General features: G+C 39.9%; 1 protein-coding gene across 4 annotated transcripts in view; it reads right to left on the bottom strand.

Annotated features, from left to right (window-relative positions):
- ACBD4 (acyl-CoA binding domain containing 4) overlaps positions 1-27,955 on the bottom strand; it is a 471,606-nt gene that overhangs the window by 264,923 nt on the left and 178,728 nt on the right. For 3 of the 4 annotated variants that reach the window (XM_044055126.1, XM_044055125.1, XM_044055127.1), the window contains exons 6-7: positions 20,805-20,924; positions 19,486-19,562 (exon numbers count right to left, since the gene is read on the bottom strand). In XM_044055126.1, coding sequence (XP_043911061.1) covers positions 19,486-19,562; positions 20,805-20,924 — 197 coding nt within the window. The remainder of the gene's footprint in view (positions 1-19,485; positions 19,563-20,804; positions 20,925-27,955) is intronic. The other variant, XM_044055128.1, reaches the window with a different exon arrangement.

Genomic DNA, 27,955 nt, shown 5'->3' with positions numbered 1-27,955 from the left:
TAAGGCCTAGGGAAGGAGGAAGTTTATGTGTTATACTTTGGTAGTAGTACGAATTAAATACTTATGTGTGTTTTATTTAGTGGTGCTGTTAGGCAAAGGCAGTTTAGTACCCCCAATATGTAGGGTTGGGGCAGTGATAGCACAGGACAGTTGCCCAAGAGCACTGCCTGGTTAAATGAGACGTATATGGGTGGGGGTATTATAACTGAAGGAGATCTGCAAGAGGAATGTGTTGCTGAAATTATAAGAAGAGTTCTTGACTGAAGAAGGAAACTGCGTAGTTAGAGACATCATGGGAAGTGACATTACTCTAGGTATGTGGGGCGAACTAAAGAATTTGTGCTACTGATTATTGCAACCAGATTTGTGAGGTGGCATACTGTATAATGTTTTCCACAAAAGTATCTCTGTTAATGGAAAAAGGGTACTGTAAAGTGTGAAACAGTTTGGGGTCGCATTGTGTGCCACATACCAGGAGGAATAAGGGCAAATTACCTCTTTGCATGAAGTGCCCTTGTCTGAACTAGACACATGACTGTTGCTTTACAATCGTCATCAATGGAACGAGTCAGCAAATTAAACAGGTTCTCCACAACTGAAGCACCACCTTTCAAACAGAGTTAAAAGTGTTACTTACTACTCTTTACAGGCAACTTTCATTGTCATGATAACTGGCACCTAAAAGTAACTGCATGTATTGGTCAGTGCCTTCCCTTTGGTAAGATGTCAATCAGGACTCCAGGCTTTTTCATGCAGTGTAGCATTGTGAATGAACACTATACAGATTACAGTTGACACATAAAAGCTATGATTTCTTTGCATTACTGTAACTGCTGTGTATTCAGTTCTCTGCATACTTCATTTGATGTCTAAACTTTGGTTCCCAGCATAGCCAGCTTTAGGCACCAGCGAACCCTGCAGTCGCTGGGGGCCCCCTGTTCCTGGGGGGGGGCCCAAACCACAGCAAGTTATCTTACCTTGATATTTTGTAACATGTCTGTCAAACCAACAAAATATAGTACATCAATCTTGTATACTTAATAAACCAGGTTGTGAAAAATGCTTATTTAAATCTCCTTTAAAATTCAAAAATATCTTTGCTTATAGTAATAGTGTTTTATCAAGCAAGGGCTTTCACAATTCCATTAAATATCTTACCACTAACATAGTGTCCATGGTTTAGTTAAACCCTGCTGGTGGACATTCTCTACACTAAAACTAACAACATAGCCTGCTTTAGGTACCTGCAATACATGTGGCTGCAAGGGGCCCCCTTAATCATCCTTCACTGTGTGAGGGCCCCACAAAAGCTGCCGCTGGTTGGGGAAAAGTAGGAGAAAAATGTATTAATTTCATGATTGATCTGTTTAACCTGAACAGGCTGTGCTATGACCCTGTTAGGATAAAGCTGATAATAAACATGAGCAAGGTATGCACTAGAGAGATCAGCAGGCCAGTGTGACCAGTGTCCGTGCATACCTTGGATTTTAAGAAGAGCTAATACTTCTCATCTTCATGGGATGGTTTTCTCTTTTAGGGAGTTTTATAAATACTTGCAGGTTACCAGATACTGTAACTAACTTCTTCACTGAAGAATTCAGTGCAATACCAATAATAGGAGAATAAAGGCTCAACATTGGGAACACATTTTAAATATTATTCTGATTCAATAAAAAAAGATAATAGAATAACACCTTTTGTATCAACATGTTTTTTTTTTTGTTTTTTTTTTACATTAAGTGTAAAACTCTAATGTCTGGCTTTATTGACTGTCTGTAATCCCAAATAATTTACAAGCAAATCAAACTTGTTTCAAAGGACAACAAAATTAAGTGCAAAACCAGGAAAGGTTTGTGAAATCAGGGACAGTGACAGGTTTGCATTACTCCTCACAGAGGTAAATAAAAGTGACCCATCCCTGCTGCTGTTTGATGACTGCTTAACAGCAGTCACTGATCTGGTGTGCTGGCACCAGTGTTGCACAATGTATTGCTGAAATAATATATAATGTGTGTGTTTATGAAAATGTTAGTGAGTTTTATCTGTGCACACACTCAATAATGCCAGAACACAAAAGTAAGTCATAAAATGTATCCCAGAACATTCAGACGCTTAGATCTTCTAAGACTCTGGGAATCCCTACTCCCCAGAATGTATAGATGGATACAGAGGGCTCTCTTAATCATCCTTGACTGTGTGGAGGCCCCACAAACACTGTTGTTTGAGGAAAAATGAGGTGGAAAAAATGTATATATTTTTTCTGATTATGCTGTTTAACCTGAACAGGGCTGTGATATGACCCTGTTAGGATAAAGCTGATAATGGCCTCTGCTCTCAACTGTACCCATTCTAAAACCAGCCCCGTTCGGATGTGGGTGTGCAGAAAGCTGCTGTAGGTTATATGGAGGGGGGTGCGGAGGGATTGTGGTATTATTCCTCAAAGTCAAATCTCAGAGGTGTGCACATGAGGTCATTAAAACTTGTGTTTGGGCTGAAGACAGTGTGGTCATTGTTTCTTTTACTTTTCTCACATACCTCAGAGGTGTACAATGAAGAGTACTACAGCTTGCATAGGAACAACAAGGTAGAATACATTACTATAATCATTATTTTTACTCTGACAATAACACTTAGGACACATATACAGATGGCTGCCTTTGACAGTTTGAGTTGAGGAGTGAGGAGAACTACTATGTATATGTATATCAGCAGTCCCTTGAAGTACATGACTGTGGCAATTTGAACCTCTCTACCTCCATCCCAGTCTAACACCAGAGGGACGCATAAGCTGTCTTTTGGGGGGAATTGGGAGGCAGGCAGTTCCCAGATAGGACTTGTGTATCCAGACAACAAAGGGTTGTTAGTTTATTGTGAGCTACTGTTTTGTCTTCGTTGCCTGGGTACAACTTATGCCTTCCTTGAAAGAAAAAAAAAAACATAAAACTGAAATTCTTTTCTTATTTCCTAAATGGTTATTACGGTACTGTCTTGCTCAGGAAATGTATGTTGAAAGGATGCAATGAAAACTAAAGCTGAACAGCAAGACAATTTCTTTACTTAATCCTAATTTCTGCTCAAGCCATTATTGGATGAAAAGGAGTGTAAAAAGAAAAAAAAAAACCTTTAAAATGCACTTCAGAGCATGTAGAAAGTTATAGCTTTTCGAAAAAGCTGAAAAGTAAGGCAAAATGTGTGAAAAGGAAGAAAAAAAAAGTAATGTGCATGGTATAGGGAGCCAAAGATGGGGAGGGGGACGGGGAAGACTGGAAACTATTATGTGTATAGGGAAGGTCTGAAACAGTAGGCCTAGGGCACCATTTCACCAAAGTCCAGACCTGCATATAGTTGCTGCAGTATATCATTGCTGCAACTAAATTCCAGTTACTGTAAATGTCCATTTTTGTGAGATGGGCCAACACAGTGTAGTACACAAATCTTGTAATGCAAGAATATTGTAGTTAAATGTCACCCAGTGCATACTACTTCTAAATGTTTGCAGCATGAATGAAAAGGTTGCTTAGGAAGGGTAGCAGTGACAGGGTGATACATAGACTGGAAGTGCCCAGGGGGCCCCCCAGCTTGACATCTGCTGGGTGCCCCCAAAATGCTAACACCATCCCTGGTTCCTAGTCTGAGTAGTAAGCATTTAACAAGATGTCGCACCCGAAAATAATAGTTATTCTTCCCCGCTCTCACAAGTAGTACTAATCATGATTGCTGTATTCATTGCCTGACGTCGGTAGAGCATGCTACCCACAAACCTGAATTTTCCCCTTATTCCTCTTCCAAACCCATCACGAATATCCCAGAAGACTTCTTAAAACTTTAGCCAACCCTTTTAAACTTAGCATACATTGTTTGACTGAAACATGAGCAATTACCTCATGTCGCAAATCTGGTTACGATAATAGGTAAGTACCAAATTTGCATCTACTAGCAGTCAACAAAGCATGACAGAATCAGATCTGCTGTATCAGAGACTGACAACACTTAACTGTAGAAGGAATGTAAATGCAGGAAGGGCAGTGGTGCATTTTGCATAGATGATACCCTTTAAAAGGGTTTACTTAACAAAGGAGGTGTTGACCAATTATGCATTTTCTGGGGTGCTTCAAGGATGCAGATAAATGTTGTAAACAAGGATGGGCAAAAGCAATTGCACAGGGCTGGATGGAACATAATCTGGTGTCGAACCACTGACTTTTTTCATACATTCCTATATTCTTCTGTTCAGTGCATATTTTGTTTCTCCAAATTTACTCTTCACCGAACATTTCATATCATTCTTAAAACACTTGCTGTTTGTTAACTGTTTCATGCATTGCAAACTCCTGGGATGCATCTGAAAGCAGGATTCTGAGACATAGTATGCATACCAATTTATCAACAGACAAATAAACAAAAAAGTAGTCTGAAGAACAGATAACCTCATCAGAGGAATTCCAGATAAAAGTTATGTTCTTAACATAATGATAGGTCCAGACCATCTTTATCCATCATCTTTAACATGCAGGACTTTGCTGCAGGCTGGTGTCCCTCTCAGCACCAACCTAAGGACTTCCCCAGGCTTTAGCTCCTCCCCCTCCTCTCATAATATTCAGCACTCCCTTGCTGTTCTCCTAATCTCTGAAACCGCTTGAGACTTCTAATAGTAAACATAGTAAAATAGGAGAAAAACTCTTAAGATCCCCCAAGGTCTCATTTGTAAAGAAAATAGAAGGGTGGCGGGGTATACTGAAGAGGACGGATGAACCAACTGAAGAGGATAGATGAAGATCAACTAAATCTATTGGTATGGTAAGCATATAACTTTCAAATCTAGGATGATCTTATCCATCCTCTTCAACTGGCAGGACAGAGTCTCCCAGTTCAATTTCCTTGGTGGCTTCCCCCAAGGATCTTTTTCAGAAAGGTGGTGGTCCTGAAGGAAGACAACTACCTTGATTTGACATCCAGCATGTAGGGTCTGGTGAAAGCATGCAAGGAGGGCCATGTAGCAGTCACATATATCAACCCACTGTGACTTTTTCAAAAATGGTTTTCAAAATGGCCACAGCCCAAGAAAAATGAGAATTAAAAGGTCTGTCCTATGATTTTGATGACAAAACTTTATATAAATTATCAACCGTTTCAATGGAGTGATTTTCAAAACTTTTTCCCCAGCTTATTTTCAGCAAAGGAAATGAAAGGCTGCAAATCTTTCTTTAGACCTTTGGTTTTATAAAAATAAAACCTTAAATGTTTGTAAACTTGCAGACAGCATAATTATGACAGAAAACTGGAAGATTGATGGCCTGGACTGCCACTTTTGGCAAAAAAGAAGGATTTTTTAACACACCTCTGCTAATTATGGGCACCTCTATGTTTGCAATCTATTGACCCTGCTCTGCAATTCCCATGCCTTAGCAAGCTCCCCACTGTGACCAGCACCAGGAGGGTCTCCAAAATGGGTCAGCACTTTATGTGTTAAATCCCAAGCTCTGTGTTAGACTCTAGGGTTGCACCGACTGGCACTACAGTGTAGAATGGGCCAAGTGAGGTGCCATCATACTGGAGCCAATAAGGGATGTTCACTGGCCTAATCCCCACTACCATACTGATGCATTTATTGCATGTGTGCTGAATAGGCCATGGGATATAGCTTTGAGGAAGTGCCTGCCTGGCCTTAGTGATGACTACTCAGCTTCTCTACTCATTCAGTGTGTTGATCTTCTTCAAGCCCCAGCCTCAACCAAGACTACAACAGAGGATTCATCCAGCTCATCCCTCCCATCAAGATAGACACACCCATTCACCACTACCTTACCATCAAGCTTCCTGAGCAGCTAAGCAAAGTGGTCACCTGGGTCATATTCTGAGCTTTATCCCTCTACAACACCAGCACAGTTAAAAAGAAGGATTTGTTTGTAATACCACCCTGTCCTCCTGGAAGAGCAAGTACAAAATATAAATGCAAAGGTTTACAGTTCTAAGATTCTTCTAGTATTTGTAACAGCACTAGGAATATAGTTTTCCAAGACAGATATGTCAAAGGTGCAGAGAATGCTGAGTCAAAGGGAGGTAACATTCACATTTACAATAATCCAACATTCAAGCTCTATGGAAGAAATGGACCACTGAGCAGTGGACTACTTAGAAATCTTCCCCACAGGAACGCACTGCACACCTTTAAGAAGGCCATCAAAGTGCCTTGAAACCTTTTGTGGAAGTCTGAAATGGCTAACAGATGTACCTTTATAGATGAATGATTGATTCCTGAATATAAAATACTTGCCAGATACTCCAAGATAGCTGGAAATGGAGATGAAAAAGCAAACAGGCCTTTGTCCAAAGACTAAAGCATTGATCTCAAACACTTGTTTCTGTACATCCTTCTTATACTGTGTCTTTGAATAGATAATAGGATCTGGACAGACTTAAGAAAAAGAAACCATGTGTACCCTGGCTATCACTTGAACTGTGGAATCTATGCAGTTAGAGTCAGGGCCTACAGGTTTGGGTAAGACTTGCCACCCAGGTGAGTTAACCGAGCTCTGATGGGTCTGACATGCTGAGGCTCCTCCTGAAGACAAGACCAGAGGAGAATAAATTAACCTGCTGGGGCTAAATTAGGGAACTAAACCTGCTCTAGAACAAAGAACCAACTGCTAAAAATCGGGTCCACTTCAAAATCTTGAAAGCTCAAAATACTAAAAACTCATAATACCAAATCTCATAATATAGAAAAATGTACAGAACACCAAAACTGATTATATTGCAGTAGAAATACATACAGAGATATTACCCTTCCTTCTACAATTATAAGCAGGGGGGGGCAAGCCCCCCTGCACCCTCCACACCCCCTGCTACTAAAATATGTAAACTCCAAGATCGCACTTCACTATACTAAGATGAGTTATGTTGTAGTAGAGTGCATTAAAAGGCAACATGACTAAGGTTACAACAGGCAGTCATGAAGCATGTCATGGTATGTTTGCCATTGTCTTCTATGAAGTGCGATCACAGCGTTGATATATTTAAGTAGCAGGGAGTGTGGGGGGCACAGTCCCTTACATGAGGGGGTGCAGGGGGGCTTTCCCTCCTGCTTATAATTGTAGAAGAAAGGGTAATATGTTTCTGCATGTATTTCTGCTGCAATATAATCAGTGTTGGTGTCCTGTATGTTTTTCTATATTATGAGATTCAGTATTATGGGTTTTCAGCATTTTGAGCTTTCAAGATTTTGAGTTCAGCATTTTGAGCTTTCAAGATTTTGAACTGAATCCCTAAAAATCACCTTGGACCTGAGGGCCTTCACTTTCTGAATGATGCTGTGAATTAAAGTAAATGGGGTGGCATAAAGGAGACCAGGGAACCAATCCTTGAAGAAAGCATTCCTGGGTTTCTGTCCTACAGTAGGAATGAGGAAAAATATCTTCTGTATTTGGTGATGGTCAAGGGATGTAAATTGGTCAGAGCAACAGCTCTGCTCACAGACAGCAAATCTTACATGCAACTGTCCACCATAGGTACCACTTCTACAACATCAGCCGACACTGGCTGAGTCCGACCGCTGAGTTAGCATAGCCTGGGATATGAATGGCTACCAAAAAGTAGTTGGTTGGTACAATTCAAAACACTTGTGGCTTCCAAACAAGGGGGATCATCTCTTGTTACTCTTTGGTTCATGTTGTACCATCATATGGATATACTGTCGATCAGAACAGTGATCACATTCACTGTGAGGCAGTCAGCAGGTCAGAAAGAGCATCCTCAGCTCTAGTACACTGGTGTTGAGCTGTCCATTGTCAACATCACCAGATGGGAGGATGACTGCAAATGGTTTCTTAGAACCAAACTGTGAGTAAAAATCCACCATATTAAATTATTTCTGCATGCTCAAAATAACAGATCCTCTGCTTGAGAGCTGATACTAATGACTTCAAAGTGTCTGCTGAAGCAGTTTCATCTTCAGTCTCACATACAGTGCCATGCATGCAGAAGCCACCATTAGACCTAAATTCTGAGTCACTGAAAACCTGTGACTAAGTCCCTTTGCAAAATGAAAATGGCTGCACTCTAAATGGCAATATCCCATTCTTGAGGTAATTTTGCCCCCAGTGATGATCCATTAACAGATAAACTGAAGATTCAACAATGGGTGTACCTATGATTTTTGTAGGTTGACTATAATATCCAAGGACTACAATGTCTGAAGCAAAGACTCATATTTGAATATGTTTTTCTCTTGTGCCTGTCATAAGAAACCAGCCATCGAGACAGAGGAATATCTTGGATTTCTGCAGTTGCCAAAGTACTTCTGCTATTACTATGCATTTGAGAAACATCCTGGAGGATGCGGTTAATTCAAATAGCAGGGAAACAATTGAAGCTGTCTGTCACTCCAAAGTGCAGGACCTTCCTGGATACCTTGGCTATCTTGACATGTATTTATGCATCTTTGAGGTCCAGACAGTACATCCAGTGTCCCTGTGCCAAGCAAAGGAGTACTGCCTGTAACACTATTATCCAGAAGGAGTTTTGGGATGTGAAATGGTTCTGACTGGTTAAATCCAAAATGGCCCTGAGGTCCTTTGTTTATAGAATGCAGATCCTCTCTAGCCTGGTGGGGTTTCTTGACCCTCTCATTTTGTAGCCCCCTTATGACAAAATGAGACACCCAGAAAAGGAATGGGTTTCAGATGTGGAGGGGATGTGGAAAGGCTCACCCAGACTCTGATACACTTTGCTGTTAGGGAAAGGTTAGTTTGCTTTTTATTTGTTGTATTTTGTATTACTTTATTGCCTTTTTTACTTTGAATACTGTGATTTGTTTTCTTTACCTTGTGTTTTACTTGTATTCTGCTTTTAACTGCATATTAAAACTTGAAAAGAGACCACAGATCTGTCTCTTGTGAGTCAGGCAGAAATCAGAACAGATCAATTAAGGACTCACACATAAGCTAGAACAGGTCAGTTAAGGTTAATCATCTGTGAACTGAGGGGGTGGAGCTATGAACTAAACCTTCTGTTTAAGAGGTAAAATAAAACATTTCAGAGCTTTACTAGAAAGGCTCACCCAAACTCTGCTACACTTTGCTGTGAGGGAAAGGTTAGTTTGCTTTTTATTTGTTGTATTTTGTATTACTTTATTGCCCTTTTCTATTTTGAATACTGTGTTTTGTTTTCTTTACCTTGTGTTTTACTTGCATTCTGCTTTTAACTGCTTATTAAAACTTGAAAAGAGACTGTCTCTTGTGAGTCAGGCAGAAATCAGAACAGATCAATTAAGGACTCACACATAAGATAGAACAGGTCAGTTAAGGTTAATCATCTATGAATTGAGGGGGTGGAGCTAGGAACTAAACCTTCTATTTAAGGGGTAAAATAAAACATTTCAGAGCTTTACTAGAAAGACTCACCCAGACTCTGCTACACTTTGCTGTGAGGGAAAGGTTAGTTTGCTTTTTATTTGTTGTATTTTGTATTACTTTGTTGCCTTTTTCTATTCTGACTACTGTGATTTGTTTTCTTTACCTTGTGCTTTACTTGTATTCTGCTTTTAACTGCATATTAAAACTTGAAAAGCGACCACAGCGAGTCAGGCAGACATTTTTTCCCTACTCTCCACCTGGTTACTGCTGTGTTCTTAAACACCACTGTCTTTCTAGTTGCCTGCCCCTTATGTTAATTTGACCATATATCTCATTTCCTCTCTGCTTTTACTGGCTTGTGTGAGTAAGCTTAAAATTATCATTTTGTGAAATCACTCCCGTTCAACTATTTAAATTTATTGGCCATCCTACTGTATTCCATAGTACCAGAATACAAAAGATACCATCCTTTTCCATCTATCTTGCTGTTTTAAAAATAGTAACTCTCCACTAAAACTTAACTTTTTAGACAGGTAAAACTTAAGTTACCTACACCTTCACATCTAACTCCTCTAGTGCACACTGCAGTGTTTAGGATAAACCATTTTTTTTCATCTTACCTTTAAGCATCCCTGTGACTAGCACTTGCTCTAAAACCTGCTGGAAAGCTCTAGGAAGCCTTAAACTGATACAAGCACTCAACTCTCATTGTTAATAAGGAGAAATTAATCATAGTCACTAAACTGCCTATAATTGCAAAGTACCTTGCTAAGGTAAGGGAAAACAGCTCTTGTACTTTACAAAAAAAGCACCAAACCAGGCATGTCCAAGGGTCAGCTTCCAGTGATTTCTCCTGTCCACCTGGTGAATCTGGGCATATTGGGGTAATGCAGCAATTTCCTCATGTACACAGACAACCATCTCCTCTTATCACCCAACACTACAACCTGCGAGAGATGCACTTACATAGCCAAACTGGAAGCAAAGCTCTCTCCACCCAAGATTGTGCTAGACAGTCAAGAGGAGAAGGGTAACACCCATACTGCACCTCAAGCAACACAGAGCCCTTCTAAACCCACACCACCAACACCCTCACATAGCAACATTAAACCCTCATATGCGGAGGCCCTTAACAGTAACCTGCCCAAGCAACAAGGACCTCCGAAGCTGAAACGCAAACAAACACCAGTCACAACCAAAGTGTCACATAGCTCACAACACCAGTGTGCCACCCAACAACAGCCCCTAAGGCAAGACAACGTACCCAACACTTTAGTCATAGGTGACTCTATAGTCAGGCACACTGATGTCCCACTCACCAGGCTAAACAAGGAGAAAATTACAGTCATCTGCCTGTCGGGTGCTAGGATCCACCACATAATGCATGTACTCAAGTCACTCCACAAGTACAAATATGACTCTGTCATTGCCCATGTTGGAGTGAATGACTTGAGATGTACCTCCCTGGACTACATGAAAAGAGACATGGAAGAGCTCTTGGATCATGTGGCCCAGGCAGGTATGACCCTAGCTCTGAGTAGCACCCTGCCTTCACCCAGAATTATACCACAGTATAAGGACAAAATGACTGACTTCAACAATTGGCTAAGCTTCTGGTGTCATTCAAAGGGGATCCAGTATCTGTCTACCTGGGATGACATGATCGACAGACCACGTTGCTTTGCCAGAGATGGTCTGCACCTGTCACCCCTGGAATTCAGGTTACTGGCTAAGGCTCTTGCCACCCCTATAGTGCATTTTTTTAGGCAAAGTTCAAAGGACAAAACCACCACCATAACAGGTGCAAGCATGCAAAATCTGAAGGTAACGTTACTCAATGCTAGAAGTCTAAAAATGGAGAACATTGATATCTGTGCAGTAACTGAGACCTGGTTCAAGGCTCCAGAGAGCACCCCTGTAATACCAGGCTACAACTCTTACCACATTTTTTGGCCACCAAACCAGGACCGAAATACTAAAGGTGGAGGAGTGTCCATATTCATCAAGGATATTCACACCACCAGGCTAGTTGCCCAACACAATGCATCTGAAATTCTCCAGGTGCAACTAACACTAGGTAAGACTGCAATCCAAATTGTAGCTTGCTACAGATCCCCCACCATGCCCCAAGATTCTCACTACACCTTTCTAAACATACTGGAAAATATTGAGATACAATCAAACACCCTAACACTGGGTGATTTCAACTACCCTGCCATTAACTGGGAAAACTACTCATGTACCAATACCTTTGCTCAACAGTTCTTGGAATTCATAAATTCCAATGCCCTGGATCAACTAATCCATAGTCCCACCAGGGGCTCCAATATCCTAGACCTGGTCATTACCTACATGGGAAATCGATGTTCCACACCTATGGTCACCCCCTCATTGGTCAGGTCTGACCATAAGCTAATCACCCTTGACATCCACATCCATCCCCCACCCCCAAGTAAGAAAACCTCCGTAAAAAACTTCTCCAAAGCCAAATTCATGCTACTCAAGTCAGACGTGACAAACTTCATGACACCCCTGCAGAAGGGAAATGAAAGTTTGACTGTTGAACCCTACACTAAGGCACTGTACGAGCACATCCACTTGTGCATGAATTGTGCCATCCCAAATAGAACCAAGATGCTCTCCTCCAAAAAAAGGAAGCCAATCTGGTGGTCCCTCTGCCATAAACAAACTTTATAACAAAAGGAAGAAACTGTTGCAGAAAAGAGGAAAATCCCAGGATGCAAAAAACTCCCTTACCAGCCTCAGTAAGAAGCTGAGATCCCTCATAAAATCCTCCAAAGCTAGTTATGAAAATCAAATTGCCAAAGGTTCCAAAGACAACCACAAGGCATTCTATAGCTATGTCAAGAATCTAAATGGCAATGCTCAGATCTGCTCTGAGCTACAACAGAATGGCATTAAATATACTGATCCCAAGGATATTGCCAATATCCTGGCAGATCGATTCAGTGCCAACTTCACCCCCCCTCTCACCCCCTAAAGGACCCATCTCAATACTGAAAGATTGCCAAATTCCAGTAATAACGGCCACACAGGTAAAAACCTCACTCTCCAAGGCTAAGAATACAGCATGCATGGGACCAGATGACATCCCGGGCTGTGTACTATATGAATTACAAAATGAACTGGCACCTCACCTAAGTGTCATGTTTAATTATAGCCTCATCTCAGGCTTCGTGCCCACTGAGTGGCACACAGCTACATTTATCCCACACCACAAGGGGGGATCCACCTTGGATCCTGGGAAGTACCACCCCATCAGTCTGATAAGCCTGATCTACAAGGCCATGGAACGTATTATCATGGAACTTATAAACAAAGAAATTGGCAACCTTCAAACACTGGACCCCACCCAGTTTGGGTTTGTGAAGGGCCAATCTTGTCTCCTGAACCTGACTGACTTCTTCAAATCAGTCTTCAGAGCTGTGGACGAGGGTAAGGTAGTCCACACAGCCTGTCTGGACCTCGCCAAGGCCTTCAACACCACCCCCCATTCTGGAATCATAGATAAACTTATTAAGCTGGGCATTAATCCCTGTGTCACTTGATGGGTTGCCAACTGGCTTACTGACAGAACCCACACTGTAAAAGTAGCCAACTCCAAATCCAGCTCCAGACAAGTGGAGTACCTCAGGGTTCAATCCTGGGACCGCTCTTGTTTGGCATCTACTTTTCTGAAGTATAGGCCAACACTAAGGGACTCTGGCTAACAAAGTTCACAGATGACTGCAAACTGGGAGCCATTACTGAATCCCCAAATGACGTGGATTTTCTACAAAAGGGCCTTACAGAAACAGATGCTTGGTACAGTTATCCCCTTTGGGAAAAAACATGTACCCATGAATTACCACATAGGTGGCAGTACACTAAACACCGAAAGTGTGATAAGAGACTTAGGGACACAGGTGGACAGTGGTCTCACCGTCGATAACCACATCGCCACAACAGTCAGAAAATCCTTCTATGTGGCACACCTCATCACTAAGAGCTTTTCATACAGAAAAAAGGAGGTCATTGTCCCACTGTACTCATCCCTCATTAGACCCATTATAGAATACAATGTCCCATTTGGTATGTACCTCTCAAGACATATGCAACAACTGGAAAGGCTGCAGAAATACCTCACTAAAAGAATCACGGGCCTAAAGCAGATGCTGACCGTCTAAAAAAACTCCAGCTATACTCTGTCACATATCGTCTACTCAGAGGCGATCTTTGCTTAACATACAAGGCCATGTCAAACCCAGATCTGTTGGACAGGCTACACTTAAAGAAATCCCAATCCCTCAGAGCCACATGCTCCAGGAATCTAAACCTTGTCATCATAATGAACAAAACATGCTGGAGGGATAGGTTCCTGACCCAGAGACTCCCCAGACTCTGGAATAGATTGCCCATACATGTCAAGCAGAGCGCATCTTTGTCCCTCTTCAAAAGTAACCGTGACGATTGGATGGGAGATAGGAAATTCACCTCGGGGATCACATCAGTCGTCCTGCTAGACAGGGGTCCAGGGAAGTAAATATTGTGGGAAGAAATAGCCAGGGAATTGTTACGGCTAGGCTTGTATAGGCCCTAGGGCCAATAGCCTCATACCAACCTATAAACCTGTGTTGTAGCTCCTGGATATTATATCCCTAAGCTGCCTGTCCTGTGTGATGGCTAACCATGCAGGGAGATGGAGGAACTGGTGACTCCCAGCAGTTTCTGCAGTGGGACAGTCAAGCAAGTCCTCAGGAATGCTGTTGAAGCTGACCCTTGAAAGGGGAATTTTGAAACTCCATGCCCTGCTGACCACCTGTCCTTCCGGGAAAACATCCTGTCTGAAAGGCACAAACATCACACTGGACCCATCAATACTAATGATTCCTTTTCTGTTGGCTGGATTTATAGACCTACATTTGCCATGGAATTTTCTGTTTCTATTAAAGGTCCTGTGAGGCATTTAGAATCTCACATCAACAGCTGTAAAAGTCCTTCTATCTCTCTCACTGTCTTAGACTTTGCCCTGAGCTTGAGGTCCAAAACAGTCAACACCAATAAAAAATGGCATGAAAGCTGTTATGAAATACTCAGAGAATTCTATAAGGTGCAGTCAATAGCAGCACCACACAGTAAAGCCAGTAATTGCTGCCCTAGCTGCCCCTATCTGATGCATGATTTGTGAGGAGCATGGATAGTCTAGAAACCAAAGACATTTTCTCCATTTGAATCATCATCTTAGATTTGACATTTTGCTGATCCTGTGGCAACTGTTTCAGAATTTTAGGCAGTTCATCTGCTAGGTATAACTAAAACTGAAACATGTGGGTCATGTGGTTCTGTGTCCCACTCTAACAGAAAACAAAGATGTAAACATATACTTTCCAAAATGATCCAGAGACTGAGACTTTTTGCTGTGGGGATGAACTGTCAGATTATGGGAAGGTTCCCTTTTGAGTGCTGCAATGGTGATGATAAAATCTAGAACTGGGAACTTCACCAAAATGTCCCAGTCCTTTTGCAGGGAACCAAAGAATTTAGTCTGGTTGTTTCAGAAAAGGGCCACCATGTCTCGGTCTTTCCAGGTATGCTGGATGGTCAAAACAACCATTTTGTTCACTAAGTCCACCAGAGGTGCCACACTGGAAGTTAATGTAGGAGACCTAAATGCCTCCTGGCAATTCTATTTTTAGGACATGACAGAGTGCTGGAGGGCCAAACCTCTTTCTGCCTGACTGCCTCCTATATTTTCCCAAACTTTCTGACATACAGGGGTTACTAGAGGAATCACCATTCTCCCCACTGTCTGTGTCCTTCAAACGTGAGTCTGAAGGGGAATTAAGATGCTCCCTCAGGCATTGATGCTTTCTCTCACTCCTCTTGGGGGATGGGGAATGTCTGAGGAAGAGGAATAATAAGGAGATTTGGAGCAGTAATTCTGGGGTCTCCAGGAGTGCTCAGGTCTCTAATTTGGTCTCTTGGAATGGCCACATGCACAGAGAAAGGCAGATCCTGGGTGGTGAGACCTCAGCCTGCAGAATACTATTCTCAGAGCTCTTGCAGACCCTGAAGTTAACCAGTGCACTGATGCCAAACTATAGGTCCCTGACTTCAAGGGCTCAAACCCCAAAGCAAATGTAGAGTGGAGTAGAACCAAAGGCGCAGGCATTGCCACAGGTCTCAGCACTCTGACAACTGAATCCTGACACCAAAGGCACAATGGCAGTCCAAACAGACAGCATGGATGTTGACAGCAAATTCAGAGTGTTGACCTTGGAAGATGGAACTAGTACTGGGGTCACAGATTTCTTGTTAAGCATAGGCCCCTCAAACATTGATGCCAAAGGGGGTTGATGAGGGAAGAAAGCCGGCTAAGAAGAGGGAAGCCAAGCCTGCATTTACTCTAGAAGTAGAGGGGAATTAGATCGGATGAGATATATCATAATTCAAGCCTGTAACATCACCTCCATCATTTTCTTATAATCAAGATTGATCCACCTTGACACTGTAGTGAAATGTTTTATGGTGGTGAATACTTCCAGCAGACCATTGGGGTATCTATGGGGGCAAATTGTGCACCCACCTACGCTGACATTGTTATGGCTGTTTGGGAGAAAAAATGTATCCATCATTGTGAGTTTGTTGAAAACTGGATTCACTACTCAAGATTCCTGGACGACATTTGCATTTTTTGGACTGGCCCTATTGAAACTATTGAGTTATTTCTTTTATATATAAATTCTACCACTTTGTTTTTAAAATTTACCCATCAGGTGTCTGAAGAGCTAGTTAACTATTTGGATGTCACGATAAAGAAAAATTCATTTGGGTTTAGTTCCAAGGTATATAGGAAGCCCACTTTTTCAAATAGTTACTTGCACTACTTTAGCTCTCACCCGGGGTTTCAAAAGAGAGGGATTATTAAAGGGCAGTTTGTCAGGGTATCAAGAATGACATCTCAGGATTCAGAATTTGTGCTTGAATGTGATGTACTATCCTCGATGTTTTTAGAAAGAGGTTATCCCCTGTATCTTATTGATTCAGTGAAGGAAGAGGTTATCCAAGGAAGGTCAACCAGATTTAAGCCCATTTTGGGTCAAGGTTTTCTGGAATTAGGGATCAAACAGAAGAAAAATATAATGACTTTTGAAAACGACCATTTATTTTTTGTGACTGATTATAGTGCAAATGTTGGTAGGCTTTTTAAAATTATTGAGGATGAGTTTAAATCCTTTCAGGACATTACTGATTTAGGTAGTATCAAAGACAGAAAGGTTAAAACAGTTTATAGGAAAGGATTTAACATTAAAAGAATTTTGGAGCAGGAAGTCCCACCCCAAAATGTGAGAGATCAAAGGAAAGGGACTTATAAATGTGGGCGATGCTCACAGTGCAAGTATATTTTAAACCAGGAAAAGATTTATTTGGAGAGTAGAAACAGGAAGATTTTTTCCAAAAAATTTTACAATTGCCTTTCCTTTGGAGTTGTATACTTGGCAGTGTGTCAGTCCTGCCAATCATTTTATGTTGGAAAGACTGAAAGACCTCTTCGTAGACGTGTGTATGAGCATTATTATAATATACAGCAACAATGTACTTTATAAGCACACTATAACATGTGAGGGTGGAACATTTCTGTTTTTTGTCTTGGATTCAGTATCTAAAAGTGCTAGGGGTGGACCCTGGGAAGTAAGATTGTGCCATCAAGAAACATACTGGCAGATTCTTCTAGAATCCAATCGCTTCCCAGGACTGAATGACTCTATATCCATTGTACCTTATTCGAAACTAAAGGCACAAAAAATTTAGGTATTTTATTAATGTTATCTGTATGAATACAGTTTACAAGTGTTTTTAGAGAGAAAAAATTTAAGGTCACTTTATTGTGGTAATTCAATGAGAAATATTCCTTTATATATGTATATTATTTATATGTATATATATTATTGATTTAAATTTTAAAAACATTTAATTTATATGTATAAACACTTGGAAGCATTTTTAATAACATTATATATTTTTAGGATCAATATGTTAAACTTTTTTGAAAGAATAGTTTTCATAAATGTGTTTATTTTAATATTTTCAACAAGTTCTGTGTTTAAGGTTTTAGGTAGTTTGGTGCTTTAAATGTAGATAATTTGATTTAATTAAGTTAATTGGGTTAATTGATTTTATTAATCATTCATTTTGGGCATTTACTATTTAAGACTGTTCATTGCTGTGATTGATTGTATTCTGATGAAGTCATAATTTGACGAAAAGCGTGGATCAGTGTTGTGGCGTTTAAATAAACTGTTTCTAAACTTGGATTTACCTTATTGTGAGCTGTTTTACCATTTACTACCAGTCTTGGTGGTTCCTGCTTTTGGACGTACATTTTTACTTGGTGGTTTGTAGTGAAATGATGCCAACCAAGAAGACCTATTAGATAAAACAGAATGGGAAGAGGGAAACGTGGAAGAAGAAAACTTAGCCTTCAAACTACATTTAGATAATGAAGAAAAAATTCAACAGCAGACACCACGGGGTCACTAGACTGTATAACAGCTGTGGAGCTGCCCCTGCTTTCAAGATTCATCCTCAAAACTCCCAAAGAGGAAGATGAAGGCCCCTGATCCTTTCTTTTTTTTTTTTTTTTTTTTTTTTTAGAGGAATGGGAGAACAGGGATGGGAAAGAGCCCGTCTGTTTATGTTTGGACCTAGAATTGGGTTTCGGAGGGTTCCCTAGAGGAGGAGGAGATCACCTCCTGTTTTTGCTCTGTGGACAAAAGACCATTGAGAATCAACTTATTTTTCTACCAAGAAGAGTTCTTTTATCAAATGATTCATAAATATCATAAGCCTGTGAAAGGTGCAGAGCCCCCACACTTAGCATTAGCTATGTCTATTTTGAAGTGCAGTTTTATGCCAGGATTTTGTACTTAACTACACAACATTATTACTAGAAAAAAAAAAAAAAAAAAAGGGAAAACGCTGCAAGTCCAAAATATTACCTAACCCAAATCAGGGAACAGGAATTGCCAGCCTGCCTAAAATGGTATGGAACAAGGCCACAAGGAAAGTGGATGAGGTAATAGCAAGCAAAATAAGAATAAGGCCTATAAACATGCAAATATTCCTAAATACTTCATTTAATGCAAAGATATAAGGAAAAAGGAAGTGTCTGGCCTGATTCAACCAGAAATTTAAAAAAATGAAAGATAACTACACCAAACCAAAGCCTAGCTTCATCAATATAATGCACCAAACCAAAGCCTGGCTTCATAAAGATAACTACACCAAACCATATCCTGGCTTCATAAGGATAATTACACTGAACCAAAGCCTAGCTTCATAAAGATAACTACACCAAACCAAAACCTGGTTTCATAAAGATATCTACATCAAATCAAAGCTTGGTTTCATAAAGATAACTACATCAAATCAAAGCCTGGCTTCATAAAGATAACTACACCAAACCAAAACCTGGCTTCATAAAGATAACTACATCAAATCAAAGCCTGGCTTCATAAAGATAACTACACCAAACCATATCCTGGCTTCATAAGGATAATTACACTGAACAAAAGCCTAGCTTCATAAAGATAACTACACCAAACCAAAACCTGGTTTCATAAAGATAGCTACATCAAATCAAAGCCTGGCTTCATAAAGATAACTACATCAAATCAAAGCCTGGCTTCATAAAGATAACTACATCAAATCAAAGCCTGGCTTCATCTTGATTGTTCTCTTTTCTGTGGTAGGAGAAATCTGAAGAAGGGCAGGGGAACACTGAGTTTTATTTAAGGACAGGAAGAGCTAAAGCCCAGGAAAGTCTTTGAGTTGGTGCTGACAAAGACACCGACTTGCAGGAAAGTATTAACCAAAGACTCGCAATTGTACTGAAAACACCCATCAGTGAAGTCACACACTAAACCGCAGGCAACACAGCTGTTGAAATACAATATATTTATTCCATAGAAAACTTAGTAATGTATGGCCTGTTGAAGAGGACAGGCAAAATCATCTTAGACTGCAGTTTATAAGTACAGAACAAGAGAAAGTCGACAAAATGTTGTTTGACTTATTTATCTCTGTAGCTACCCAACATCCATAAGGTCTCTGATGTACAAGATGGCCTTACCTTTTCTTGGTCCTCTTGGTCTGGGGAATCACAGTACAGCTCTGATTCAGAATCACTGGTAATGGCTGCCTCTTCCACTAGAACAAAAATATATTGCTTTATTTTTTTTTACACCAGTCAGTGCCCTGCTGGAATCAGAAACAGAACACAGCACTGTGAAGCAGTTCCTAACCTGGTACATGAACTAACTGAAAACCATGTACAGATGGATGCCTGTGACTGTAACAGACTCCTCTTTAGCCTATGCTCCTCTCCATGAACCCATGCATGCAGGGTTCAATGCAGCCAGATTCTAACAGTCACAATATGCTGAAAATTGTTTACCTAAAAGTGCAGGTAGAACTGTCCTTTCAAGTGAATTAAAAAAACACCTATGGACTCACAGCCCCATACAGACATCACAAAGTGTACACAGACACACACACACACATACACACACGCGCACACACGCACACAAAGTTCAGTCTTAAAGACTTGGTTATTGCCTGTGCTGAGGCTGAATATTCTTGTCTTGACTTCATGAAACTCTTACATGTAATTCATGATTTTACTGCATTGCCTGAACTTGTTTCCCTATTTTAATATATATATTTATATATATATGTATATGTTTTATTTTGATTTGTGTTTCATTTTTTTATATTTTCTATGTTGAGCTATTTATTTTGTCCTTAGTGCTTTGCCTCAAACGTAGGCTGACATTCTTTAGGCACTCTAGTTTTTTCCCAAAAATATAAGGGTTGAATTAGGTAATACAGATTTACTTTACTATATTCCAGTGAATCCTGTAAATCAGCCATGGAGGAATAAATAATTATGAACTGGGGATGTTTTTGGGGTAGGAGTGGTTATTCACACTGTGCAGACTGCAAATTTGTCCTCCTTCAATTCTCTTCCCTTTTCTTGCATTTCAGCATTCAAAAGATAACACTGATTCCATGCATAAGATACAGCTATTAATGCCTGTCATACCTTGTCAGCTGCTTTAGACCGTCCTTCACTGGAATGACTTAACACCACATTGGAATGACAGCCACATTGTAAATAATATGACTCATATGAAGCAAACAGTTGGCCTTATTTTCCTTTGCTCAGAGCACAGATAAGCACAGTACAACGGTTAACAGACACCCAACCACAGGACATGACCAAATAACCTACATAGCTATGAAGGTGAGGAAAACACCAAGAATTATGTGCACATATCCTGCATACAGTATGTTTCTACACTGGCTACAGTATGTGCCACATTACTGGAAAACAAGCAAAGACTGCTCAGCGAATGAAGGATGTGAAATAAATTTCCTAATCAGACTTACCCAATGCTTCCTTAGCAACACTGTTTTTCTGCTGCACAAAAAGTTCCACAGTTGTAGCTTTGTCAACTGAATCATTAACTTTGGTATCTGGATTGCCCATCATGGTCCCCTTCAATGTGGCTATAAGAACGGACACTTTAATGAATTAATCTCATTTGTTTCTCTCAACTCTCATAAAACAGAAACAGTAGCTAATTAATTTGGTAAAACAGACAAAAAGTAGGTTGTCTTGCTATTAAATAAAAAAATATGCACCAGCATGAAAGTAACACTGCACAGTTAATGCGCAAGAAATTCCACTGGTACAAGACAGCAACTGGCCATAGTTCCACACCTCATTCCATCCCTTCTGACCTAGCAACTCACCTCAAAAACAAAATAAAAATAAACTAAATAATCACCAATTCAAAAGGAAAAAACCAAACAAAGTCACAAAATGGGTGAAGGTTAGCACTTTCGTTTACTCAAAATCAGCAAACTTCCTCAGACAACATAATCAGTACACCAACAAATTTAAATAGACAAATTATATGACATCACCACCACAGTAATACAAAAAATGCCCCCATTTAAAGAGCCTTATTCAATTATAAAAATATATATCATATACATGTATAAACATCTATATAAAAACACATTTAAATGTATATAAGAATCTATAAATAAAAACTTAAAACAATAATACAATCTATCTATTAAGGGCTTTGATTCTGAGAATACTTTTAATAGAAATACTATCATTAAGACCCAGGGGGACTTGAGCATTCAATCTCAATTGCCAAACCAATTTTTTTTCATCCAATCTCAAAGATGATGGTCCCCCCCATAATTGTCATCCATTTTATCAATGACAAGAAAGGAAAATTCATGTGTAGGGTTCTCATTTACGTGCCTAGCTAAGGAATTATTTAAATTAAGCTTACTAATGTGGTATAAATGTTCATAAATCCTATTTTTAAGGGGTCTTTCTGCCCCTAATATAATATTTTCGATTATGTATAACAAAAAAAATAGTAGTGTTAATATATTTGCACTAACGACATGCTCCACATTTGAGCATGCCGCAGTGCGGTAAATAGTAATAATGCATCCCATTTTCAAAAATAGCTTTCAAGTTTCTCCCTTTTCTAAAAACAATTTTCAGAAAGTCCCCCACACTATTCCTAACCATACTATCCTCCAATAGGAAACACCAATTCTTAATGAGAATAGATTTTAACAAAGGCGCATCCAAAGAAAAGGTAGCAATAAAACTTGTATTCTCGAAACTTTTGTTAATGGAAAGATTTAAATTGTTAACCGTACCAGATATGTTGATACTATCCACAGTTGGTTCACTCAGATCAATTCCTAATGAGCTAGTCAAGGAGGTATTTACATCTATTCCAGTTCCCACCCCATCCAACAGTTCGTTTTTACACAATAAAGGTTTAAAAGTCCCCCTTAATCTCTTATGATGGACTTCATGAACAAAATCATTTAAGAGTTTACTAGGATAACCTCGCTTGATAAACATTTCTTTCAAAAGGTTGCAGTCAACTAGAAAATCAACCTCCAAGGACACCAACCTTTCCGCCTGAACCAATTGGCCCTTGACGACCGCCCTCTTCTGATGATACAGGCGAGAACTTGAAAAGTGAAGGAAGGCATTCGAGTAGGTTGATTTCCTAAATATCCTAGAAAAAACCTTCTGTTTACTTTGTCCTTAATGAGCTCAACATCCACGTAGGAAAAGGGAGAAACTTGAAAGCTATTCTTGAAAATGGGATGCCTTATTAGTATTTACAGCACTGCGGCATGCTCAAATGTGGAGCATGTCGTTGATGCAAATATAACTTAACACTACTAATTTTTTTGTTATAACAGCGGTGGTGGTGCTGCGGTAGCGTTGTCGCCTCACAGTAAGACACTGTCTGGTTCGATTCAGCTAGAGCATCTTCTGCGTGGAGACATGCATGAATGGGCGTACCTTTGTTGAAGGTTGTGCATCAGGGCTGGTAACTCGGCACTTAAAAATCAGCTACCAATCATTAGCGGACTGGAGTTCCGCTGTGGCGACCCCTAACCAGGAAAAGCCCAAAGACACAACAACAACAACTAATTTTTTTGTTATACATAATCGAAAATATTATATTAGGGGCAGATTTAATTGTAATTCAAGAGGTGTTGTTTATTTAAGTTCCTGTTCTATTTGTTCTGCCTTTTATGTTGGGAGAACAGAAAGACCCCTTAAAAACAGGATTTATGAACATTTATACCACATTAGTAAGCTTAATTTAAATAATGCCTTAGCTAGGCATGTAAATGAGAACCCTACACATGAATTTTCCTTTTTTGCCATTGATAAAATGGATGACAATTTTAGGGGGGGACCATCATCTTTGAGATTGGATGAAAAAGAATTGGTTTGGTAATTGAGATTGAATGCCCAAGTCCCCCCGGGTTTTAATGATAGTATTTCTATTAAAAGTATTCTCAGAATCAAAGCCCTTAATAGATAGATTGTATTATTGTTTAAGTTTTTATTTATAGATTCTTATATACATTTATATGTGTTTTTATAGAGATGTTTATACATGTATATGATATATATTTTTATAATTGAATAAGGCTCTTTAAATGGGAGTGTTTTTTGTATTACTGTGGTGGTGATGTCATATAATTTGTCTATTTAAATTTGTTGGTGTACTGATTATGTTGTCTGAGGAATTTTGCTGATTTTGAGTCGAAAGTGCTAACCTAGCAATTCACCTGACTACCAGCTGCACTAAAGGACCATGCATGTCACAACATCCCAAATTTCTACCTAATGACTCAACATCATGCATCTACTATTACTGTACATCCTGATCATATATCATTACCTAGTTAATAAGCATGCCACAATAAAGTGATCCAAACCCTCTACCTAAATACATAGCACGGTACTTACGTATTATTGCAACCAGATATTTGCAGTTGTGAAAACTGCATAAAGATCTTGAAAGAGTGTCATTAATGTTGGCGAAATTTCTGTAGTGATGGCAATAAAATTGAAAAAAACATACTGTTCGTCTTTCTTTCCGCACTTCACTAGCAGCATTTCTCTTCTTTCAAGTCTGCCTGCTGTGTGGTTCTTTCTCGCGCCAGCACATATTGTGTAAAAACTGTAATGTGCAATTATTTCAACAAGCATGCCATATTGTACTGTCCAGGAAATGGGAGTTGAGATGACCCGAGCAGTATGTGAAGAAAATGTAGTGGCTTTTTGTGGGACTTGGTTGCGAAAGAACAGAAATGCACTCTGTTAGCTTTCTCTTTCAATCCTGCACATGCTGTGTTGGCCCCGGGAGTCTATGAGTGTTTTACTGGTAAAAGTATCATGTCTGTAGATGTTGCTTTCTCCCCCTTTTTTGGCTGGAGTGGGAACTGTCAGCTGCTTTTAAACCCCTTTTCGGCTGGTATGGGAACTGTCAACCTTTAAAAACAGTTCTGGGCAAGGGAATATGCTGCAATACATTAGCAGACATCACTTTTGCTGCCACGAAAAAAGGAGTGTTCAGCAGGTAGACTTACAATAACCGACATGCTGGCAGTCAAGTGCATAAAGAAACAACCACAGTATATTTTTTTTAGTTTTCAGTGATAACACTCCCAAAAACAACCTGAACTGTTACAGAAAACACAGTATTTAACATTTTGAAAACATTAACAAAGATATTGCCTGATTGTCAACCAGCCGGTATTGCCGTCAAAACTCTGGTTGCGATAATACGTAAGTACCCATAGCACCAACCAAGGATATACCACAGTGAAATAATACCACCAAATATCTATTGATGTCAAGAGACTGCACATCCAATCATAAACTAGATCTTTACTCAATCACCTAATAGCAAACATGGATTGCATATCCTATAGTGAATTGGATACCTTAACAGCTACCTCAACTGCTGAAGGAATTACACATGCCTAAGCTACACCGCTTCAACCAAAAACTGTACATGCCACAGTGAATCAATACCACCTAAGGACTCTACATCCTCACAGCAACAAGACCTCTGTATGAAGGATAGTATAGTTGTATAAGTAAACTTACCATAACAGTAGATGTTTGAATGAACACTGCTGCAGTAGCCTTAGCTATATGGGTTATATGCTGCCAAGAATATAACAGCCAGGCAATTTCCAAACCTTCAGGGCACCTTCCACATGACCAAACTATCAGACAGCTTGAGCTGAGCTGACTAAAAGACAAGTTTGGTTGTCAAGCCCGTCACAGCTTTCCTGGCAAAAGAGAGAAGGAGGTTGCTCTCTGAAACTTCAATGCTAGGAAGAACAAAAAATAAATAACCACATTCTGTTGTAAACAACCACCAAAAAAATCAACGGGGGGGAGGTGGAAGGAATGGCGAGGCTACTGCAGCAGTGATCACTCAAACATCTACTGTTATGGTAAATCTACATAACTATACTATGTTTATCATATGAATCACTGCTACAGTTGCCTTAGCTATTTGAGTAGATTCTCCTCCCACTTCATACATTTGGGAAGTGGAAGGAGAAGAGTCCAGCAGCCCCTGGAGAATGGTCCTTGCAAAGCCTGATCTAGACCTAGAGAAGGAATCAAACTTATAATGCTTTGTAAAAATATCTACAGATGACCAAGTAGCAGCTTCTAGAATACTTCTAAAATCCAACCCTTTGCAAAAACCATAGATGAAGCCAAGATCCTGGTAGATTGGGCCTTCACCCTGCATGGAATAGTATTATTATAGTGATTATAGCAAAAGGCTATAACCTTAGACAACCACTTTGAAACAGTTTGTTTTGGCACAGGTTGTTTTGTTTTACCTTCCAAACAAATGAACACTTGATCTAAAGATTTGAAAGATTTCTGTCATGACAGCATCTGAGTTGTCTGTGAACATCTAAGGTATGGAAAATCCTTTCTCCCTCATTTTTGGATTCAGAAAAGAAAACCCAGAGATGGATAGTTTGGCTTAAAGTAAACCTGGATACCACTTTAGGCATAAAAGAAGGATTAGTTCTCAAAGAAACTCTGACCCCTGAGGAAAATGAGAGAGGGTTGTCTCCCTATAAGAGCTTGCAACTCAGATACCCTTCTAGCAGAGTTCAGAGCAATCAGTAAAACTGTTTTTCATGGTAAGAATCTCAAGTTAGCTGTGTTAGCTGGTTCAAATGGCGCAAGTGTTAGCTTCTCTAACACAAAATTAAGATCCCAAGGAGGGGCCATGTTTTTTCTTGGAAGCCTCCTATGCAAAATTCACTTCAAAACGTTTAGACATGAAACTGCACTGAAAGAGGATGATTCAGGGGTAGAAAGGGATGATAAATGAACCTTGACAGAGGAGTAAGAAAAGCCATAGGATTGTAACTCACACAAATATTGTAAAACTAGAGAACAACTAGCCCTGAGTGGGTGCTGGTTATGTTGTTAGCACCAACTAGAAAGCCTTTTCCATTTACTAATATACAATTTTCTATTAGCAGTCTTTCTTGCCTCCATTAGTGCCTGCTGTATGTCCTCAGTAAGCAGGTGCTTAATGGGAATTAAGACCCTATCACCCAGGCAGTTAACTGAAGTTGATTGGTGTCAGGGTGTATCAAATATCCCTGTTCTTGTGTGAGTAGATCCAGTCTGTGAGGAAGCTTGTGGTAATTGCCCCTAGCCATTTTCCAAATTAAGGGAAAATCATGGTTGTTTGGACCAGGAGAGAGTCACCAAAATGATCTTGGGGGATTCTTTCTGAATCTTCAGAAATATCCTGAATATTAGAGGAAAGGGTGGAAAAGCATACAGTTAATACCCCTGTCCAGGAAAAAGAAAAGACTTCTGTCTTCCAGGCCTTCCTGCATAGAATTCTGGGGTAGAATCTTGCCAGATGATTGTTCAAAGAGGAGGCAAAGAGGTCTACTTGAGGAACTCCCCACAGATGGATCAAATATTGGAAGACTGCCTGATGTAGTTTTCATTCATGAGGGTCTGCCCTTGTCCTGCTCAGCTTGTATTCAACACAATTTTGCTCTGACAGAATGTAGGATGCCGATAGAGTAAGATTGCTCTGTGAATCTATATCCAAGCTGAAATGGCTAGTTTGCAGAGGAGGTACAACCTGGTTAACCCTTGTTTGATGTACCACAATACTGTGGCATTGTCTGTAACAACATGCAGAGGTGCAAGGGACTGCAAACCACTCAGAGAATTGAGTGCCTTGATCAGGGCAAGCATCTCTTTTATACTTATCACACACCTTGCCAAGGACAGATGCAAGCACATAAATATAAAAGAGATGCTTGCCCTGACCTTGGCATCCCACACACCTTGCCCTTTTATCCCCCTGAAACTGCTCCCCAAGCAAAGTCTGAAGCATTTGTGGTGACTGACTGCTTTAGAACAGGGAGCGAGAAGGGGAGACCTGAATTTAGGGATATCTGTTATCTCCACCAAGTGATTTCCCTTCTGACAAGCCCCACCACTGGGATCTGAAAAGATAAGAGGTATTTGTACTGGGACTAAAGTGACTTGAGATACCATTGTATCTTTCTCAAGGAATCTTGCCAGGAGGTATGACAATCATATATGTCATGAGAACAAAATCCTGAGGCATTCCCTCATAGTGATTGAAGTTTGATTGAAACACCCTAGAATCTAGATATGGCTCTAGTTTTTCCTGCAGAAGAAAAGCTGTTTGAACTGTGGTGTTTAACTGGCATCCTAGAAACACAATCCTGTGAAAAGGAGTCAAAAAATACTTTTGAATGTTCTATTGGAATCCCGGCTTGTGTAAGAGATCTCTCTCCTAAGAGATAAATTCCTGACACTTTGAAAAAGACTCTGCAAAGATAAGCAAGTTGTCTAAATATGGAAAATATGGATACCCTGTAGCCTATTGCCTAAAACTAGAGCTAGACACTGAACACTCTTGGTGCAGTGATTAATCCAAAGAATAAGGGAGAGAAGTGATAAAGTGATGCAGACACACAAAACCTTAAGAAACATCTGAATCTGGATGAATGGGGATGTGATAAGTATCTTTTAAATTTAGTATTACAAGGAAACATGAATGAAGAAGAGGTAACAGGTTGTGAGGTTTCATCATTTTGAATTTGGGCACTATCACAAATAGGTTTAGGAAAGAAAGATCCAG

This window comes from Protopterus annectens, chromosome 13.part0 (genome assembly GCF_019279795.1).
Source record: "Protopterus annectens isolate FY-2018-M chromosome 13.part0, PAN1.0, whole genome shotgun sequence".
NCBI lineage: Eukaryota > Metazoa > Chordata > Ceratodontiformes > Protopteridae > Protopterus > Protopterus annectens.
Note: the sequence above shows the minus strand (reverse complement) of the source record. Positions and strands in the feature narration are given on the sequence as shown.